Source organism: Amblyomma mixtum, chromosome 1 (genome assembly GCF_055824585.1).
Source record: "Amblyomma mixtum isolate Tamu chromosome 1, ASM5582458v1, whole genome shotgun sequence".
Taxonomy (NCBI): Eukaryota; Metazoa; Arthropoda; class Arachnida; order Ixodida; family Ixodidae; genus Amblyomma; species Amblyomma mixtum.
In genome coordinates, this window is record NC_143012.1 from 167,080,082 (window position 1) to 167,097,135 (window position 17,054).

The 17,054-nt window shown below is 50.1% G+C and overlaps 1 protein-coding gene across 1 annotated transcript in view; it reads right to left on the bottom strand.

Moving 5' to 3' along the window:
- The window catches only part of LOC149369705 (uncharacterized), a 58,971-nt gene extending 43,289 nt beyond the window's left edge, over nucleotides 1-15,682 (bottom strand). The window contains exons 1-3 of the mRNA XM_089576163.1: nucleotides 15,323-15,682; nucleotides 13,654-13,950; nucleotides 203-250 (exon numbers count right to left, since the gene is read on the bottom strand). Of these exons, the coding sequence (XP_089432289.1) occupies nucleotides 203-250; nucleotides 13,654-13,950; nucleotides 15,323-15,682 (705 nt within the window). The remainder of the gene's footprint in view (nucleotides 1-202; nucleotides 251-13,653; nucleotides 13,951-15,322) is intronic.
- Nucleotides 15,683-17,054: the final 1,372 nt, after the last annotated feature.

Sequence of the window (17,054 nt, forward strand, 5' to 3'; positions counted from 1 at the left end):
TCACGTCTCCTTCAACGCACTGTAATGCACTGGTAAAAGAAGGACGCTGAACCGAAGTCTACAGTGTGGTAGTGGAAGCCTATTCGCACATAATTTACTGCGTGGCACTAAAGTTGCAGAAAAGTAGCAGGTAAAACAGAACGAACTCCTTCCTAAAATGACCATGATTGCATTGTGTGTCCCAAGGATAGTAACTACTCACTTGGTTACGTCGGTGACCGCGCGCACCGCTCTTGCGTATGTCACTGTCCTGCACAAAGAAGCCCACGAAATCGGGACCAAAATTTTACAAGAAGCCAGTTATTTCCTCGAACGCTCAGCCATCGCACAGGCTCTATATTAGACTTCCCATTCGTCCCAGTCTCTTTGGGAAGCACTCGAAATATCTCGCCGAGCCCGATTCCGCTTAACATGTCGCCTCAAACACCGAATGGCCATCCACAGTAGCTGCCAAACACCTCGAGAAATTGGCTCCAAACATATGCCGCACAAGCGCCAGCCAAGGTGCTTTGATATTCTGTAGGGTGGTCACTACTGACTACGAGGTTATGTCAGAAGGCATATGCATGTAAAAACACACTGAAATCCGCATGCAGAGCCTGGCGGAACTCCTGGAACGTGGCGGAAGGACCCTACCTACAAATTGAAGGTGGTGCGGAGTTTTGTGCCTTGCAAACGTTTGCTCTTTGTTAAATGATGCAGCTTCACTTTATTGCGCCCCTGTATAAACTACACAAATACGAGAGCTGCCCAATCCCTCCTGGGGCTGTGAAGCGTCTCACGAAGTTTCGTTTCAGGACTAGAGGCACCACTACCGATTAAAGGTCGACCAATCGCAGCCGCTGCTGGCATTGATATTAAAAGTGATGGTGTCGCCCACTTGACACTAAGGCGTATTGGGTGGCTACGCGTCCACATGAGGGGGCAGATCCTTACCTGTACTCTATATGCCCGGCTGCTGCGCCGCGGCTCGTGGGATTTACGCGACCTCTCAATCGGTCGGAAAGCTTGCAGCACTGCTAGTGATGTTATGCATACAGTACGGCGTGATAACCCTAAAGCAGCGTTCGCAGACAGCACTTTGGCCAATAACACCGTACTTCTCGTCTGTCAGCAGGTGGCCAAGGTTTGAATAAATTCTCATGTCCGCTTCTATAGAGCACAGCATTAGCTTCAGGTTTGAGCGTTCGAACTGTTAAAAAATATATTTTAATGCATTTAATACACTGTTTTAATCATTTTGAGGTTATATGCGTAAGTGCAGTGTGAACGATCTCGAACACAAGAATGTGCAAACTATTGTGAGAAACGTGTCTCTCGGATAATAAAGAGCAGTTTATCAATATTCCTCAAGAGTAAAGTACAGTCCCGGGTAAAAAAGATTAGCACACATGACGGACCACCAGAGCGCCGGAATGACAACGCGTGGCGCTGCGAATGGCGAAGAGACAGATAACGACTGTGCCGGGCCGTTCCCATTCTACAGTTTTAGGGGGGTTCAGCAAACTGCCACATACAGCAAAATTACTGGCTAAAAGCAGCGCTATCATCTACTGTTCCCGCGAGTTCCTTTTGAAAAACCATCGCGGGCATGAAAAAAAACAGTAATAAAAAGAAGCCAACTTTGCTCATGATAACCTAGCCAAAATAAATGCCACAAGCGCAGTCATGTAGGGCCGGCACTTCAACGCTCGGGCGGTGCACGCTTGATAAAGCTTACTTCCTGCCGTCCCCCTCTATGCTGCAAACATGGAAACGGCCCGTTAGGCAAGTCTGCGTACCGCAGCGCCGCGTGGCGAGATATACAAATTCTGATCGCCAGTGATCTGTGCTAATATTTTTTGCTCTCGACTGTACATAACAGCTGTATCTTACCGGTAATCACCTGTGGGACAGAAACATGGAGGATAACGAAAAGGGTTCAACTTAAGGGCCAGCGAGCTACGGAAAGAAAAATGATATCTGTAACGTTGGACCGGAAGCAGGCGGAGTGGGTGAGGGAACAAACGCCGGTTAATGGCATCCTAGCCGAAACGAAGAGGAAGAAATGGGCTTAGGCACGGGATGTAATGCGAATGTAAGGAAACCGCTGGTTGCTAAGGGTAAAGGAGCGGATAACAAGAGAAGGCAAGGCAAGTAAGCGGGGATATGGTGGCAGCAGCTGGCAAAGGACTGGGTTAATTGGAGACACTTGCAGAGTCTGCTCGGCAAGGCGCGTAGTCAGGCTGACGATTTCCTTTTGCTCGGGTATCTCAATAACATTCGGGATGTCGAAATGCTTATTTTGCACATTTTAAGTTTTCTGAGCATACCTACTGGACCTTTTGACTTTGGCTATTATTTTTTTATGAATAACATGATCAGAGCACATCTAGTTCAGATTGTTGCAATTCAGCTATCCGGGATGGCGCTTGCCTTGCACAGGCCCCAAGATAAGTAAACGGAGCGCGCTGATAAAGTAAAGAAACTTAGTTCCGCGCCACCTAGCTGGGCGCCAAGTAAAACAGAATGAGTAGCTCGAATAGGAACGCCTCCTGTAGACAGGACCATCACACTGCTCGGCATGCCTTGCATTCGAGCGTCGTGAATGTGGAGATTTTTTAACGCAAGCGGTGACGATCCTGGCTGCGTTCCTCTAGCTGTAGGCTGTTTGGCGCCCCTAAAACACTGCTTGTTTCAAAGTTTTGTAGCCGCTGTGGCTCTGCAGTGTCACGCTAGTGACAAACCGTGCGCAAAACGCCGGAGGTGTCTGCATTGTCCGTTTCGTTGACTGACGTTGCGGTGCTTTTCTTTCTGATTGTGGTCTCTCTGTGCTATCGCTCGTAATTCCTATACTTAAACTGGCGCCGGCCGGAGGGTTTCAACGCGAAGTGGTTCCACGGTGCTCCGGCTTCTTACTCCAGCAACGGATAGCGGCGCACTGCGGGTGATCCCGCCTTTCCGAAAGTTGTCAGTTCTCAGCAATGCACATGCACATATTAACAGAGCACAGAGCCATGAGACTGTGTCCTATAAGGCAGACCATGAAACACTACTCACCGGTCCCACAAGTGGGCTATAACGCAGCATTTCTTACAGCGGCGAAACATCCTTAGAGTCATTTCGCTTCGTTTTTGAGCGAGAGAATAACTCTCACACGCTTTCAACCGCACTTTTTGTCGTCTGTAAATGTGATAATATTCATGCAAATCATGGGCAAGGAATCATTGATGGCAGATTATTTCAGAGAACATTTGTTGTGGAATCTCTTCTAGCATATTGCATTGGCCATGTAAATATAATAGCTCCGTTTGCCCATGTTCTTCCTTTTGCAACTAACCAAAAATTACTGAATCTTTGCTTCGACAGATGCCACCTTGTCCTCCCTGCTCTAAATAAAGCAGCCTGCAGCAAAAATCAATTTTTGTTAAAGATATCGCGAAGTTTCACAACCTGGCGGCGATCTTTGACTGGTACTCTTGTTGAAGTTAATCCTAAGGTTTATGATATGTTTCTGTATGTATAGAGGAAACGCGACGAATCTTGTACCAGAATAGGTAATACGAGAGTGTCCCCTGGAAGGGAAGTTGAAAAGTGAAATGAACGCCGAATCGCCGAGAACCAGGACGGGCATTATGCAGATCTGTGGTGTGTTGGGTTTTATGCAGCCTAATCGATATTGTATATTATTCACCGAAGACGTTGTTGGAAGTCTGTTTACTTATTTGACTCCATCTTTCCAAATAAACTTAGTTGTGAACATTTTCTTTAAAAACTTAAAAATGCAGAATAAATCAACAAGGCCGCCTTCGCCTAAGAGCAATGTTGGATGGAGTGCAATCTGTTCATTGTAAAACATAGCACAATGAGTGTTTTTCCATAGTTTTTCCAGTACCCAGCACAAAAAAGATATCATGATTTACAGTTATTAAGCAGGCAAGGCAAGGGAAATGAAGGCCTCGATATGAGAGAAGCCAACAGGCACAAAAACCGAAAAGCATAGGACATTCATTTTTTTTTAATTTGTGGTGTTTTCAAAGGACATAATTAGTGAATGCCTTATCGCTTAACTATAACTGCGTATAAAAGCAGAAAAAAAAATCATATGTCGCCGGCGGGAACCAAACCCACGACCGCCTAATTACGCGTCTGGTGCTCTACCAACTAAGCTAAGTCGACACGCGTCAAATCTTTTATGCGAAGCATATTACTAGAGGTGCACTACAGCCCTTCGCCGTGGTTACGCGCCGTGCACACCACGTGGAACAGTGATGTCACAACACGTGACATACCACGTGACACATGACGTCACGACAGAGGAAGACGGAGGTACACTACAGCCCGTCGCCGTGGTTATGCGCCGTGCACACAACGTGATACAGTGACGTCACACCACGTGACATATCATGTGACACATGACGTCACGACAGAGGAAGACGGAGGTACACTACAGCCCTTCGCCGTGGTTATGCGCCGTGCACACCACGTGGTACAGTGACGTCACACCACGTGACATACCACGTGACACATGACGTCACGACAGAGGAAGACGGAGGTACACTACAGCCCTTCGCCGTGGTTACACGCCGTGCACACCACGTGGTACAGTGACGTCACACGACGTGACACATGACGTCACAACAGAGGAAGACGGAGGTACACTACAGCCCTTCGCCGTGGTTACACGCCGTGCACACCACGTGGTACAGTGACGTCACACCACATGACATACCTCGTGACACATGACGTCACGACAGAGGAATATGAGGGTCCACCTCGCGCCGTCGCTGTGGTTGCACGCCGTGCAGATCACGTGATACAGTGCCGACACACCACGTGACATACCACGTGACACATGACGTCACGACAGATCGCCGTCACGCGCTGGGAGAGGGAGAACGATGCCATCGCACAGACACCGGAATGTCCTCGAGCGGCATTCCCGCGCATTTCGAACGCGCGTTCACACTCGGTGTAGGTGAAACGCTCGCTCCACCGGGCAGGCGGACGCGGCTTCCGTGGCAATACAGGCGCCCACCCAACGCGCGTCTCGGGGTTAGTCGGCGTTCCGCTGTAGCCATGCCGTTGTCTTCCCCCACGACGAAGGCTTCTAGTGGTTGTATTAAAATGACCAAGTATTCAACCAAGGAAAGCCATGTATTACCAAGCCTAGCCATCAATATGCTTCGCATCTGACCAGGGTTAACCAAGTTAAGCCTCAGCCATTTTTTTTGCTCTTGAAGGTATTTATGCTTACCTGTCACATAACCTTGAGACTGCTCACCAGCGCAACCCTCGTCAATATGCGGCGGACGTAGTATGTCCTGTATTACCGCTGATACGATGTGGAAGGTGATAAAACGGCGACGGCGGAAGATTTGTGAGAACACTCATGCTTCCAACGGCATTAAGGCTGCCGGAACCGAGGCCGTCGTTAAGCAATCAAGCAGACAAGGGAAGGGAAATGAGGTTCTCGTTCTACATATCACAGAAGCCAACAGCCATAGAAACCCAAGAAGCGTAGGGGATTTTTTTTTAATTTTGGGGGTTGATCAATGGAGACAATTAATGACTATATTATCGCTAAAGATAATTTGTTAGAAAAGCAGAAAATAAGAGCAACCACATGCCGTCCGTGGGAACCAAACCCAGCACCTCATCATAAGCTTATCAGTTTCTGTGGCTGTTGGCTTCTCTCATATGTATAACGAAACCCTTATTTTCCTTCCCTTGCCTGCTTAATTGCTTAACGAGGCTCTCGTTTCTGGCAGCCTTCATGCCACAGGAAGCATAAGAGGGTTCTCGCATAGCTGCCGCCCTCGCCGTTCGATGACGTTCCACGTCGCACCATAGATAACACAGGACGTACTTCCGCCGCATATGGACGAGGGTGGCGCTGGTGAACACTCTCAAGGTTAGGTCACATGGAAGCATAAATACCTCCGAAAGCAAAACATTTGACAACCGTCACCGTAGCTCAAATGGTAGAGCATCGGAGGTCATGAGTTCGGTCCCCACTAGCGGCATGTGATTTTTTTCTTCTGGTTTTGTAAGCACTTACCTTTAAACGATAAAATATTCTCTAATTATCTCGATTCATCAACACCAGAAATTTTTAAAAAGCCCCTGCGGTTCTCGGTTTCTGTGGTTGTTGGCTTCTGTCATGGTTTACAGTTAGCTCATCGCCGCGTGATTCGTATAGGGGTTTGTTTTGTTTTGTCAGTATAAAGCTATCAGTAAAATGTATGGGCCCTTTCCGAAGTTGGCATAGAATTGCTATCTTGAAATGTTCTTGGTGGGTGCAATTCATATAGAACTGGCTTTAAAAACTGCAGGATTTTGTTTACTTCGCTGTTCAAAACGTACTCATTGTTTCTCCTAAATTACGTTTAACTAAATCCATGCAGTCCTTAAAGGGAATATTTACTTTGATTGCCACGAGCTTGAGCTGCGCACAAGTCTGCTCTCACGTTGCCTTTAATTCGAACATGGCTAAGCGTAGAGAGCTGGGCTTAGTTGGTTCTGGGCATAATTATGGACATCATTCCAGAGCACAAAAACACACGGACGAAGAGAGTAGACACCACGGACGCCGGATTTCAACTGAGGTTTAATCCACATAACAGGCTATTTATATGCAAATAGGTACTAGTGACCCATTGGGCTGAAAAGTATTTCCGCAACTAGATAATTATTCAAGGCGGCGGAAAATAAATTCTGACAGTTGAGGCGCTGCATCTATAAAAGCTTACTCAAGCATCGCAGGACAGCTGATTAATTAAGTGGTGGAAGTCGTTTAGCTGACCACATTCACCGTTGCTGGAACGAGCCCGCATGCAAGGCGTCTTTGAGAGAAACACGCAAGTTGCGCAAGTTTAGCACTCAAAGGAGCCGGAAAACTTTCGAAGCCTTTTGTACCTCTGCTCAAAAAAAGCACTGCGTCAGCAGCCCTGCTGTTGCGCTCCCGAAAAAAGAAATAGATTATCTTACGGCAGATGTGCTTGGTGGGTCAGCCAGGCGATATGTAGGCCCGCTAATGTCTGGAGTGTGAGTAGCAAGACAGTGTTTTGCCTAAGTTTTGCGTTTGGTTTGTTTTCTGCCGCCTTGACCGATTGTTATCTCGTCGGGGAAATACTTTTTCAGGCCCAGGGGTCACCAGTACCGTTTTGCGCATAAATGGCCTGTTTTGTGGAGTAAGCCTGTTAAGTCCGCTGACCTTCTGCGGTCCAGCCTCCAGCACAGTGCATGGAACCGCGTACGCACGACGGACGCACCGCGGACGCACGGCGCGACGCGCGTCGGTGGCTGCTGCTGTTGCTGGCGGCGCCGTCGCCAGAACGCTTATTCTCTCTCCGGTTTGCCTCCCCACCACAGATACTTTCTATCACGAAGCGTTCTACAGTGCAGGTTTTAACGCCTGCAGTCGTCGTGTTTGTTGCCACTGGACGCTTGACCCCTCGGCGACAGCTTTCCGTTTTTTGTTATATGAGGAGCCTTCGGTGATTGTTCCCGTGGCATACGTGCGTCTCGTATGCACGTGTGCGGGAGGGGAAACGAAGAGGAAGGCGGAGGTTCGGAACGCGGCGAGTTCAGTGCTTTTTGTGTGCGTGCTCGGAACCTCTCCTTTCCTAGGTATTTGATTGGCTGGCATCCTTTCCCCAGTATTTGATTGGTTGCTGTTCCCGCCCAGGGCGGAGACAGAAGGCTTAAAACGGAACGCTCCCAGTTAAGTGAGGCTGATTTCGTGTAATCAACGGTTTAGTCATGTTGAAAATAGTTTTCTCTTTGCTTGCTTCTTCTCGTTTATTCATGTGTTAAAAAATAGTTAACCTTTTTGTCCAGCCGTCGAGTAACGTGATTGTTTGCGAGTCCGAACCATCTATTCATCATCATCAAGTTTTCCTCTCGTCACCACCTGAAGGGGAAACTCAACGAAGCCTCACTTGGAGTCCGGCGTCCGTGGTGTCTACTCTTTTCATCCGTGTGTTTTGTGCGCTGGAATGATGTCTGATAATTCCAACGTCACATGACACCAACGGAGTTCTACGCATTACGCAGATCTACGTGAGGGCCGTTCGTTATTTACGCTCAAATAGACGGGGTCTAAAATAAAGGAGGAAACTTACTACTTTTCATCGCCGTGTGTTCGCGTTAGTGCATTCCATTCCACACAGCTCAAAACCAAAATTATTGTTGCGTAAATGTAGGCACACAAGGAGTAGTCACTGAGGAATGCTGACAGCAGCTCACAGCAGCTCAGTCGAACCACTGCCGGCCAACGGCGCACAGCTCACACTTCGTCCTCTTCGCGCTCATTGCACGAGCACAGCACTGTCTTCTTCGTTGTCCACTGACACAACTCCCGGCGGCGAAAGCATCGTCCCGATGCTAAGTGGAAGACGGAGCAGGTGCACGGTATGGCTTGAGGCGAACCACGTGAACAACGTCAGTGGTAGGGGGGGTGGATGGCGACGGAGGGTCGAGGGGGGCAATCTCATAAGTCACGTCGGTCACCTGACGGAGCACGCGATAAGGGCCCTTATACCGATGTAGGAGTTTCTCTGAAAGGCCGACACGGCGAGAGGGATACCAAACGAGGACGAGTGATCCTGGCGTGTAGTGTACTGGGCGATGTCGGCGGTCGTAAACTGACTTCTGGTAGGTCTGGGAGGCGGTGAGACGGTCGCGGGCGATTTCGCGGGCCGAGGTTGCTTGAGCGATTGCGTCACGTGCGTACTCCGTGGTCGAGGCCGAAGAAGGCGGCAGGAGTGTATCCAATGGCAACGCAGGATGCCGGCCATACAAAAGATAGAAAGGCGAATAGCCCGTGGTGTCATGCCGCGATGAATTGTAAGCAAATGTTACGTAGGGCAAGGCAATGTCCCAATCACGATGATCGGGTGCGACGTACATAGATAGCATGTCAGTGAGGGTCCTATTCAGGCGCTCGGTAAGCCCGTTCGTTTGAGGATGGTACGCTGTAGTGAGTGTATGCTGCGTGGAACAGGACCGGAGTATGTCGTCAACTACCCGGGACAAAAAGTAGCGACCGCGGTCCGTCAGCAATTGGCGTGGGGCACCGTGATGAAGGATGACATTTTGCAACAGGAAATCGGCGACATCGGTGGCGCAACTGGTTGGTAAGGCACGTGTGATAGCGTACCGAGTGGCGTAGTCAGTGGCGACGGCGATCCAACGGTTGCCGGAACTGGACGTAGGAAAAGGTCCGAGGAGGTCTAGTCCGACACGATGAAAGGGTTCCAGAGGTACGTCGATAGGCTGCAGAAGGCCGGCAGGCAAAGTGGAGGGCCGCTTCCTGCGTTGACAGAGGTCACAGCTGGCAACGTAACGGCGAACACTACGGTAAAGGCCGGGCCAAAAGAAGCGGCGTCGGACCCGATCGTACGTGCGGGAGACACCGAGGTGTCCCGCGGTGGGCAGGTCGTGTAGTTCCGTGAGGACAGACGAGCGGAGACGTTGAGGAACGACGAGCAGGAGCGGAGGGCCGTCAGGGCGAAGGTTGCGTCGGTAGAGGATGTCATCCTGAAGAACAAAGAGCTGGAGCGAAGGATCGGGGTTGGCACAGGCGAGGCGGTCAATAAGGGGACGCAAGGAGGAATCTTGCCGTTGCTCGGCCGCGATGTTAAGCAGATCAGAGATAGCGAATAAGCACGGGCCGAGATCATTGTCTCCAGGATCTGGCGGCTCCACAGGGTGACGAGACAGGCAGTCAGCGTCTTGATGTAGGCGCCCGGACTTGTAAACAACGGTGTAAGAGTACTCTTGCAGGCGCAATGCCCAACGACCAAGCCGGCCGGTGGGGTCCTTCAGCGAAGAAAGCCAGCAAAGAGCGTGGTGGTCAGTCACAACTGAGAAAAGGCGGCCAAACAGGTAGGGTCGAAATTTAGCGACCGCCCAAACAAGGGCGAGGCACTCGCGCTCCGTTATGGAGTAATTGCGCTCGGCGGTGGAAAGAAGACGGCTGGCGTATGCAATGACACGGTCTTGACCTTGGTGACGTTGGGCGAGCACAGCTCCGATACCATATCCGCTGGCGTCTGTGCGAACTTCAGTTGGTGCCGACGGGTCGAAATGGGCCAATATAGGAGGGGAAGTGAGCAGTTGGATTAAGGAAGAAAAGGCCTCTCCTTGGGCAGGGCCCCAGGTAAAAGGGCTGTCTTTCTTAAGGAGGTCGGTGAGGGGACGAGCGATGCCAGCAAAATTTTTGATGAAACGTCGGAAATAAGAGCACAGGCTTACAAAGCTGCGCACGTCCCTGGACGATTGCGGAGGAGGGAAGTCTTTGACAGCTTGAACTTTAGCAGGGTCCGGGCGGACACCCGAGGCATCGACTAGATGTCCAAGGATGGTCAGTTGGCGACGAGCGAATTGGCATTTCGACGAGTTGAGCTGCAGCCCGGCTTTACGGAAGACAGAAAGAATGCTCGTCAGTCGTTCGAGGTGCGTGGAAAATGAGGGCGAAAAAACCACGACGTCGTCCAGGTAACACAGGCATGTAACCCATTTAAATCCTCGAAGCAAAGAGTCCATCATTCTCTCGAAGGTAGCTGGCGCATTGCAGAGACCGAACGGCATAACTTTGAACTGATATAAGCCGTCTGGTGTGACGAATGCAGTCTTTTCACGGTCTTGGTCATCCACAGCAATTTGCCAATAGCCGGATCGAAGGTCGATGGAAGAGAAAAATTTGGCTCCGTGAAGGCAATCCAAAGCGTCGTCAATTCTGGGGAGAGGATACACGTCCTTTTTCGTAATGCGGTTAAGGTGCCGATAATCAACGCAAAAGCGCCAGCTCCCGTCTTTCTTTTTAACTAGGACAACTGGTGAGGCCCAAGGACTCGACGAGGGCTCTATAATGTCTTTGGTAAGCATTTTGTCCACCTCCTGCTGAATGATGTTCCGTTCTGCACTGGAGACCCTATACGGACGTCTGTGAATAGGAGCGGCGTCACCGGTGTTAATGCGATGCGTAACCACAGAGGTCCGAGCCAAAGGGCGGTTGTCGAAGTCAAAGATGTCGTGAAATGAGGAAAGAAGACACCTGAGGTCGTGAGTTTGGGCTGGTAAGAGGTCAGGGGCAATCATTTTTGCGTATTGGTCAGATGGTGTCACGTTGGACTCGGGGCATTTCGGCGAGGGAGGTACACAGCCGGTGACAGCTGATACAACGCAGTCGGAAGCAGGGCACAGCGTGGCGAGCGACATGCCTTGGGGAAGCGGCTGAACGTGCGATGAAAAGTTGAGGATCGGAAGGGACGCTCGATTGGCAAACATAGTGACCACTGTATGTGCGAGGGCAACACTCCGTGTGAGAGGCACATCAAGGGCTGGAGTAACGACGTATTGGCCATCGGGAACTGGTGGGACGGAAGAGAATGATACGTAAGTGACGGCTTCGGGGTTCAGGCGGACAAAATCCACGGTACATAGGCGATGGACAACTGGAGCCGGTGGCTCCTCGTTAAAAGGTAGGGCGAGCTGAACGACACTTGTGGCGCAATCAATGAGGGCGGAATGTTCGGAAAGAAAGTCAAGGCCAAGGATGAGGTCATGAGGGCAGTGTTCGAGGACAGTGAAGAGAACCGAAGTATGGCGGCCGGCGATTGACACACGGGCTGTGCACATTCCAACGACAGCGGAAGTACCGCCATCGGCGACACGAACAACAGCGGAGCGGGCAGGAGTGAGCACTTTCCTTAGGCGACGGCGTAGACAGGCATTCATAACGGAGACGTGCGCTCCCGTGTCGATGAGAGCGGTAACAGGGACTCCGTCCACGTCGACGCTAAGTATATTCCGTCGGGCATGTAGAGTCAAAGGAGGATTTCCAAGGTCGGTCGTCGGAGCAGCATCACCTCCAGACGCTGCAGCCATCAGTTTTCCGAACGGGATCGAGCATACGGGCCAGGAGATGATGGGCGGCGAGTTTGAGGCGATGGAGATCGACGACGGTAAGGAGACGACGAGCGGTTAGTTGGAGGGGCCTGAGCGTCGGAGCTTGCGAGCTGTGGTTCATGGGGCGACGACGAGCGGCGGGGATAGAAAGAATCAGGATAGCGGCGGTAGGTCGAGGACGGACGGCTTCGGCAGTGTCGGGAGATGTGACCAACTCGGGAGCAGTTAAAACAGATGGGCCTGTCGTCAGGTGTTCTCCACTCATCCGGGTTGCGGCTGCGGCGAGTGTGGTACGGATGTCGGACACCGAGCACGGGAGACACATTACGAGCATCTGGGCAACTAATGGAGCATACAGGTCGGATCCCGAGATTGGCGAATTCTTGTCGAACAACAGCCTGTATAAGGGATACTGCAGGGGCACTGTCTGGTACCGATAATTGGGAAATTGTGGGAGACACTGCCTCTAGTTCTCGGCGTACAAGTCGTGTCAGGCTGTCGGATGTTGGCAGGGAGCACGATTGGGATGAGTCTACGCAGGACGACGTTGCCGCCGTGTTCGGCAACCGCGTGAACTGAGGGGAAATACGGCGGCTTTTCGCTTGTTCAAACCGGCGGCATTCTTTTAAGATGGCGTCAACCGTTCCACAGTCCTTGTACACCAGCAAGTTGAAGGCGTCGTCTGCAATTCCCTTGAGAACGTGACCGACTTTGTCACTCTCTGACATGGCGGAATCAACTTTCATGCAGAGGGCTAAAATGTCCTGAATATAGGACACATATGACTCTGTTGACGATTGTGCGCGGCATGCAAGCTCCTTCTTCGCAGCCAGCTGACGTCCGAATGGCTTACCGAACAATTCGGCAAGCTTCTGCTTGCACAGGTCCCAACTGGTCAGTTCTTCCTCGTGGGTCTCGAACCAGACCCTTGCGGTGCCCGTCAAGTAGAAAATGACGTTGGCCAACTTCATCGTGGGGTCCCACCTGTTGTGCGTGCTCACACGCTCGTACAGCGAGAGCCAGTCTTCGACGTCCACGCCATCGGTCCCGCAGAATGTGCCCGGGTCTCGAGGGTGGGCTAGGACGACAGTTGGCGTGGCAGGCGCGTCGGTAGCTATCTCGACGGATCGGCTCGTCGGCTCGTCGGCTCGTCGGGTCAGCGGCATGGCGGCTCGAACCCAGCACCTCCACCAAGAGATGTTGCGTAAATGTAGGCACACAAGGAGTAGTCACTGAGGAATGCTGACAGCAGCTCACAGCAGCTCAGTCGAACCACTGCCGGCCAACGGCGCACAGCTCACACTTCGTCCTCTTCGCGCTCATTGCACGAGCACAGCACTGTCTTCTTCGTTGTCCACTGACATTATTAATTCAGCGCTTTTGTGACGTGCCTATGTAAAATGGGGAAAAGCAACGCCTCCGCTTTGCACTGAATATAAAGATTTACAGAGTCAAGAAAGAATAGGATAACCAAACGTCGGCGTTGCTATAGCAACGTCCGGGCATGTAAAGAGAAGTGGTGGCCGAAGCTACTGCGGAAAATATCTCCGCTTTAACAAAGTCCATCCTAACTGCCCCTAAGTTTACTCCCCCGTCATCCTGTCCCACTGTGCTGGCCACGCGACGCTGGCGGTGATGTAGAACTTGTTAGAGCCGTTACGCTTTAAAATGCGAAATGCTCTGTCCATTGTAGCAGCGCAGTTGTGAGTGGTAACCAACTATCGAAAGAGTATGCGGCGCCAATGCGGATGGCCTTACTATGGTGGCAACGTCGACTTGTACAATTGTCAGCCGCTTGAGAGTCTTCGTGTTCGACAGGCCCTCTGTCAAGGCATCCAGCGACGCCCGCGATGTCACGACGACAACTACTTTGTCCAGAGCCAGGTCCGTGAGATTCAGCATCAGCAGACGCTGGATGGCAGCGAAGGCATTCGACGTGGCCTCGGCGCTGAGCTCGCATCCATAAAGGCGCAGGCAGGTTAGGGACTTGGCCGACATCAGGGCATCGGACAGAAGTAACATGGAGCGTCGGTTTCCACGCGAAGAAAGAAGTAACTGCGCATAAAAAAAAAAACATCCATTCGCGGCGCAACTTGCACCCGTCACTGAGAAACTACTGAGGGCAACGGTACGCAAATGATGGACGCAAAAGATCTATCAAGCAGTTGTATTTAACCTGGGGCGGACACTTAGGTAAAAAAATGAGCAGTGACATCATACACGTCTATGAGTTCAATGCGACTGCTGTTAAAAATTTTTTAACGACGCTTCTTCATATTATTTGCCTAGTAGATAAAATTGCAATGAACTTTGCATTCGCCAAGAACGCGCAGGCAAGCGGGGTGATTCCTCGCCAATATCGCCCTGTGTTTGTCAACTCGTGCGCGCCGCAGCGGGCGTGAACCTGATGGCTTTAATTGCGTCATGGCATGCGATAAATGCATATAATAATCTCCACACCTCGCCTTCGGTGTGTCTGCGATGCGCTATTGTACGCATTGTTCAAAATACGACTGCGTTTAACACACGCGCTCTGTGAAAAGTAAGAACAAACTTGCTCAACGAGACGGAGGCGCAAGAAAAAAAAATTCCGGGGTGGCAACCTTTAACAATTCCTGCCAAGGCGGCAGCTGCGCTGATGCAGAGTAAACAAGAAAATTTTCTATGTGATAGAGCACGCACCAACGCGAATAACAAAATGGCAATATGCATCAAACTTTCTACTTCACTATGCGAACTATGAAAGTCGGAGCATTGCCTCGGGCGCCGCCGCTGTCCTGTCTAAGGATGGATATTTGCGAATCGGTGCTTACCCAGACGACATCCCACAGTGTCATTACGACATATTGAAACATGGCAGCCATCAACGCACGCTCACTACACCATATCTTAAGCATGTCGATTGGTGAATAGCCCCTGCCCGTATTATTGGCAACATGCAAACCATGTCTGCTCCGAAATGCGAATTACCTCGTGAACTCAGTAGGCGACTGCATTTCGCATATACCAAGGACGGACTGCCCACCTCTTCCATGAAATATCATTAGACTTAATTTTGTTATAAGTAGGGCGAACTCTATTGGTAAGGTTCTATCACGACCTCGGAGCGCCTGCGAGGCGCATTCCACCCCGTTCTATCTTGATAATTCTTCCTCGTGGCCGGTATGTGCTGTCGCTAGCTGTCCTAGATGGTTATATTCCTTTGCCACTTCCAACATCTCGCTAGCTGCCTTAAACTGTTGCTCGCTACCCAGACTGCTGAACTACAAATTGTCATAGCTTACTAGTGGTCCCTGGACTGCCTGCTTCTATCCTACCTTCGGATCGAAGTTGCTTATGAGCACAGTGCAAAGCCGTCATTGTTCTTTCTTAATGAGCACAGGATATAAAGACGCCCAGACGTCTACGAGTCTGGGATGGCTCTTACCTCTGCGCTTTCCACACAGTGGTGTTGAGCAAGAATGTAGTGCAGAAATACGGCCGCATATTCCCGGCACTCTTCATCCTCCTCGGGTATGTTGGGCGAACAGTTCTTGAGCGAGCGAAGCGCCAGTTTTCCCAGAGCTACCTCCGTCATCTCTGCCGCCGCGAAATAGAGCAGGCTGTTGACCGCTGGCAGATTCTTGGCGAGATGACACACCCTCTCCTCACTGCCAGTGCAGCGGGTGGGCAGTGCGAGGCAACCTCCACTTGGTTCAGGGGGTTGCAGTGCCAGCAGGGCAGGATGTTTTGGCAGGCCTCCACCAGTGTACTTTCGTACAGCCTTGGGAATGATGTGCCGGACCATCACGCTCTGCGAGCAGCAAGAGCAAGAAGACAGCTACGTGCTTGGCGGGCCGTTACAAAAAACCTGCACTTACACAGACCTTATAAATCGGGAAAATTGCAAACGGAGTAGATGATTGCGTACAGAAGACATCAGTGTTTTCATTTTATTCATCATGGAAAAGATTTTCTGGCTGCGTACGATTTACGTCCGCGCCGACTTTCAAAGGGTTAAAGGATTTGTTTGTGGCATGTTCACGTTTGATGCGCGAATAAATGGCGAAGTTAGCGGAGATCAGTGAAATAGTATATGGACCTAACTTATGTTTGTTAGATTGGATTTCGTGTTGCAAAGCAATAAACGCTATGATGCGGCAAACACAGGGCCAGTATGTTTTGTGCTAAAGGAGATGTCTATGGTTTGTTCTTTACGAAACTTCAAAATACTTGAAAAATCAATAAGTACATGACCACCTAAGAGAAAGATGGGGTGTAATTTGATGTATTCATTGTAGAATGTTCTAAAAAACCTTTTCTTAGTTATTCAAGTTTTGGGCATGAAATAAAGATATGATTTACTGTGAGTTAATTACCACACATTTCGCAGAGAGGTTTGCCTTGCAATGCCAGTAGGAAATTGTGTGTAAAGCGTGCATGTCCGATGCGTAGTCGACATAAAACAACTTCTGCAAAACGTTCCTGACGTCTACATGAGTTTCATTCTTCTAAATTGGGCTTTACAGAGTAGTTTGTTGTTTACTTGCTCCTCGCATGTAACCTACCACTTATTTCTGAGTTTACTGTACATTAATTCAAAAATTCCCTGTGCGGTATGTTCACTTGTTTTATTTGGCCAATTCAGGCTTGAGCAGCGCCTGCATTTGCTTTCTAATTACCCGCAATTCCAACATAGTTAGGGACTCAGCGGAATACGTTAAGATTTTGTTTTGTGATTTTAGCTATGTATGATGTTTCCTATTATGGCTTCAGCAGCGTTTCTAGAGTGCAGTGTTTTGAGCATACTCAGGGATTCGCTGTAGATGATGCTGTTTTTGATGTTCTCTTTTACTATCTGCTCTACAGCTACGAAGATGGCGATGGCCTAACACTCAGAAGTAAGAACCAGTGCACATTGTGTCAATCGTATCAATTTTTCCCTTTTGCCTTAAATTACTGCGCTTCCGACAAGCGTTTCTTTTTGGAGCCATCAGTATAAAATTCTCTGTGGGTGCCATATTTTCCTGCTATCCGAAGAATTGTTGTAGTGTGTGCACGCTTGGCGTTGGCTTTTTGTCCAAATGTGTCATTGTGAAGTCACATACTGCGGCGAGGCTGTGGCAAATGGTCTTGTCTCGATGCAGTGTTAGGTAGAGCATCTAGTACCGCTATCTCTT